The 5,000-nt window shown below is 47.8% G+C and overlaps 1 protein-coding gene across 1 annotated transcript in view; it reads right to left on the reverse strand.

Moving 5' to 3' along the window:
• LOC123506705 (HEAT repeat-containing protein 1-like) overlaps positions 1-5,000 on the reverse strand; it is a 28,198-nt gene that overhangs the window by 1,353 nt on the left and 21,845 nt on the right. Inside the window, 8 exon segments of the mRNA XM_045258976.1 lie at positions 330-494; positions 841-990; positions 1,462-1,576; positions 2,212-2,408; positions 2,877-3,038; positions 3,949-4,137; positions 4,355-4,605; positions 4,734-4,942. Of these exon segments, the coding sequence (XP_045114911.1) occupies positions 330-494; positions 841-990; positions 1,462-1,576; positions 2,212-2,408; positions 2,877-3,038; positions 3,949-4,137; positions 4,355-4,605; positions 4,734-4,942 (1,438 nt within the window).

Below are 5,000 nucleotides of genomic sequence, written 5' to 3' on the forward strand. Positions count from 1 at the left end.
TGTGTGTTTTGGTGTGTGTTTTGAGTGTTTTGTGGTGTTTTGGTGTGTTTGGTGTGTTTTAGGGTGTTTAGGTGTGTTTTGTGTGGTGTTTGATGTGTTTTGTGTTTTGTGTTTTGGTGTGTGTGGTGTGGTGTTTTTGGTGTTTTTGGTGTTTTGGTGTGTTTTGGTGTTGTGTTTGGTGTGTTTTTGGTGTGTTTGGTGTGTTTTGTGTTTTTTTGTGTTTTCAGTGATTTTGGGGTGTTTTTGAGTGTTTTTGGGGTCTCTCTCTCTCTCTCTCTCTAAAACCTCTTCCTCCTCCTCCTCCTCCTCCTCCTCCTCCTCCTGCTCACCTGTGGCCTGGTCGACTCCTCCTTCAGGTAAGCCAGCACCAGGTTAGTTAGTTTCCTCCAGAGGGTGTCGTCCCCCCCAGCGAGTGCCAGGCGTGCCAGGCAGGGGGAGAGGTGCCAGCTGACCCTCTGCCTGTATGCCTCACTGCCTCCTACCTCATTGCCAACCTGTGGGAGGAGGAGGAGGAGGAGGAGGAGGAGGAGGAGGAGGAGGAGGAGGAGGAGGAGGAGGAGGAGGAGGAGGAGGAGGAGGAGGAGAGACAGAGACAGAGAGAGAGTGAGAGAGATAATATTAAATAGATGAAGAAGAAGAAGAAAGAGGAGGAGGAGGAGGAGGAGGAGGAGGAGGAGGAGGAGGAGGAGGAGGAGATAGACAGAGAGAGATGAAGAAGAAGAAGAAGAGAGAAAGAAGAGAAATTAATGAAGAAGAAAACACACACACACACACACACACACACACACACACACACACACACACACACACACACACGCACACACACACACGCGCACATACCAGGGCAGCGAGAGGCGCACACAGGAGGTGAAAACGCTCATGGGTGACAAATCCAATTGAGTCGTGTGCGCATATCTTGGTGAGCGTTTCCAAGATGGCCGTCAGCAGTGCACATGTGAGCGTCTCTGTGTGCGCGTCCTTGCCAAACACCTGTGGGGAGTGTGTACGTATTAGTCTCTCTCTCTGTGTGTGTGTGTGTGTGTGTGTGTGTGTGTGTGTGTGTGTGTGTGTGTGTGTGTGTGTGTGTGTGTGTGTGTGTGTGTGTGTGGAGGTAGTAGTGGTAGTGGTAGTGGTGGTGGTGGTGGTGGTGGTGGTGGAGGAGGAGGAGGAGGAGGAGGAGGAGGAGGAGAGGAGGACGAGGACGAGAAGAAGAAGAAGAAGAAGAAGAAGAAGAAGAAGAAGAAGAAGAAGAAGAAGAAGAAGAAGAAGAAGAAGAAGAAGAAGAAGAAGAAGAGGAGGAGGAGGAGGAGGAGGAGGAGGAGGAGGAGGAGGAGGAGGAGGAGGAGGAGGAGGAGGACGAGGAGGAAGATTTAAGAATAGTGTGTGCGTTTGCGTGCGTGCGTGTATGTGTGCGTGTGTGTGTGCGTGCATCTGCGTGCGTGTGTGTGTGTGTGTACGTACGTGAGGGTTGTCGTTGATGGCGGTGATAAGGTCAGCGGCGGGGGTCAGCAGAAGGTCAGCCAGGTGGGCAGCAAGGAACAGCACTTTGTAGGTTGTGGCCAGGTGTGCTGAGAACCTGTCATGGAAGGTCAGGGAAGGTCAGATAAGGTCAGAGAAGGTCATGGAAGGTCAGGTAAGGTCATGGAAGGTCAGGTAAGGTCATGGAAGGTCAGGTAAGGTCAGGAAGGCCAGATAAGGTCAAAATGAGGTCTGAGGTCAAAATAAGGTCATAATATATTACACTAAGTTCAAATAAGGTCAAATTACATTATATAAGGTCACAATAAGGTCAAAATAGGTTAGAGATCAAAATAAGGTCAAATAAGGTCAAAATAGGTTATATGAAGTCAAAATATGGTCAAAACACCCAAAACACACCCAAACACACCCAAAATAAGGTAAAAACACCCAAAACACACCCAAACACACCCAACACACACACACACACACAGCCAAACACACCAAAACACCCCAAAACAACCCAAAAACACTCAAAACACCTTAAACACACTAAAACACACTAAAACACCTCAAAACACACTAAAACACCTCAAAACACACCAAAACACCCCAAAACACACCAAAACACCCCAAAACACACAAAAACACCCCAAAACACCACAAAACACACCAAAAACACCCCAAAACACACACAAAACCCTCCCAAACACACACACACACACACACACACACACACACACACACACACACCTGTAGAAGACAAGGAGGCGTCGAGGATCTTGTGGTGTGGCCCAGGTGACCAGAGACGAGAAAATTGCAATATTGTCCTGCTCAGGAAGACGCAGCAGCAGGCGACTCAGTGCTGTGAATGCTGTCCCCTCCACAGCACTCAGCTCCTCCTCTTCCTCCTCCTCCTCCTCCTTCTTCTTCTTCTTCAATGTTGTACTCTGTGAAGATTTGATGTTAGGTTAGGGAGGGAGGGAGAGGGACAGAGACAGACAGACAGACAGACAGAGAGAGAGAGACAGACATACACACATACACACACACACACAAAACACCAAAATGCACAAAAAACACCCAAAACACCCAAAAACACACCAAAACACAAACAAAACACACAAAACACCCAAAACACCCCAAAACAGGCCAAAACATCCAAATCACACACACACACACACACACACACACACACCAAAACACCCAACACACACACACACACACACACACACACACACACACACACACACACACACACACACACACAAAACACACACACACACCCCAAAACACACACAAAACACACCCAAACCCCCCCAAACACACACACACACACACACCCAAAACCCCCCCAAACACACACCCAAAACACACCCAAAACACACCCAAACACACACACACACACACACACACACCTTAGCATGGCGTATGTCCAGGGCGGCTGTGAGGAGTGAGAGGAGGGCGGGGCGGTGGTTGGGGAGGGTGGGGCCGGACACCTCCTCCACCACCCCCTCCACCAAGCCCACCAGTGTCCTCAGGGGCCACAGCGACTCACCCCTGGAAAGTCGCTGGAAGGCCTAGGGGAGAACAAAAAATTAGGCCTAAGGAGCAAAAACTTAGGCCTATAGAAAAAAATAGGCCTAAGGAGAGCAAAAAATTAGGCCTATAGAAAAAATTAGGCCTATGAAAAATTTTGGCCTATAGAAAAATTAGGCCTATGGGAAAAATTAGGCCTATAATAAAAATTAGGCCAATACAAAAAAATAGGCCTACAGAAAAAATTGGGCCTATAGAAAAATTAGGCCTATAGAAAAAATTAGGCCTAGATAAAAATTAGGCCTAGATAAAAATTAGGCCTATAGAAAAATTAGGCCTATAGATAAAAATTAGACCTATAGAAAAAAATAGGCCTATAAAAAAATTAGGCCTATAGAAAAATAGGCCTACAGAAAAAATAGGCCTAGGAAGGAGAAAAATTAGACCTAGGGATGGAGAAACAAAATAGGCCTAGGGAGGAGAAATTAGACCTAGGGAGGAAAAGAATTAGGCCTAGAGAGAAATAATAGGCCTAGAGAAAAAATAGGCCTAAAATTGAAAAAAAATAGGCCTAGGGAGATAAAAATTAAACCTATCAAAGTTGCATCATGGGTAGAAAAACAGTAGGCCTATGAGAGTGCAAGATTAGGTTAGGTTAGAGAGAGAGAGAGAGAGAGAGAGAGAGAGAGAGAGAGAGAGAGAGAGAGAGAGAGAGAGAGAGAGAGAGAGAGAGAGAGAGAGAGAGAGAGAGAGAGAGAGAGAGAAAGAAAGAAAGAAAGAAAGAGAGAGAGAAAGAGAGAAGAGAGAGAGAGAGAGAGAGAGAGAGAGAGAGAGAGAGAGAGAGAGAGAGAGAGAGAGAGAGAGAGAGAGAGAGAAAAAATAGACACACACACACACACACACACACACACACACACACACACACACACACACACACACACACACACACACCTTGGACATCTGAGGTACCAAAACTCTTGCTTCTAAATTCTTGACCAAAGCTTCTCTCAGTCCTGCCAACTTGCCTGCCACCTTGCCCTCCCTGACACCTGTGGCTTCCCTGGGGGGCTTAACGAGGCACACCTGGCACACTAGCTCCTCCAGGTAAGGCGACAGCAGCTGGGGAAGACTGTTTACCACCTGCAGGAGGAAGAGGAGGAGGAGGAGGAGGAGGAGGAGGAGAAGAAATGTTATACACAATTTTTATTATTATATGTGTGTGAGAGAGAGAGAGAGAGAGAGAGAGAGAGAGAGAGAGAGAGAGAGAGAGAGAGAGAGAGAGAGAGAGAGAGAGAGAGAGAGAGAGAGATAAAAATCACCACAAAATTATATCAAACACATACAGACACACACACACCTTATGCAGCGCTGTGAGAGTCGCCAGCAGCTGTGTAGTCGTCGCAGCAGCAGCAGAAGTAGTAGTAGCAGCAGTAGTAGCAGTAGTAGTAGCAATAGTAGCAGTAGTAGTAGTAGTAGTAGTAGTAGTAGACAGTAATTTCAGTAGAGTTGGCATGAGGCGACTCAGACAGCCGACAGCCGCCACCTGCAGAGTCGCCACAGCCTCCGCCACCACCAGCAGCGCCTGGGTCACCACACGCACATCCTCCCCTGCGGCAGGTCACGTCAGGTCAACAGAGGTCAAGTTACGCTAAGTTAAATTAAGTTTACGTCAAAATTAATCGATTATTTGAACAGAAATGACACAGATATTGACACAGACACACACAGACACACACCTTGACCACACACCACCCCCACAGCAGCATCGAGGGTGGGCTGGAGGGTGTGGGGGCCTGTTGGGGGCTGTGTATGCGAGGCCAGGTAACGGATGACCAGCTGGAGACAGAATAAATATGTTTGTCTATTTTCTGCACCCTCCTCCTTGTTTGCTGTGGCTGTGGTGAGTGTCCCTACGCACACCTGGAGCGCTGGGGTGTCTGCAGCCCTGGGGGGGGTAAGGGGGGGTTTTAAACAGGGGTGCACTGTTGGTAATGTTTTAAAAG

Source organism: Portunus trituberculatus, chromosome 2, assembly GCF_017591435.1.
Source record: "Portunus trituberculatus isolate SZX2019 chromosome 2, ASM1759143v1, whole genome shotgun sequence".
Lineage (NCBI taxonomy): Eukaryota > Metazoa > Arthropoda > Malacostraca > Decapoda > Portunidae > Portunus > Portunus trituberculatus.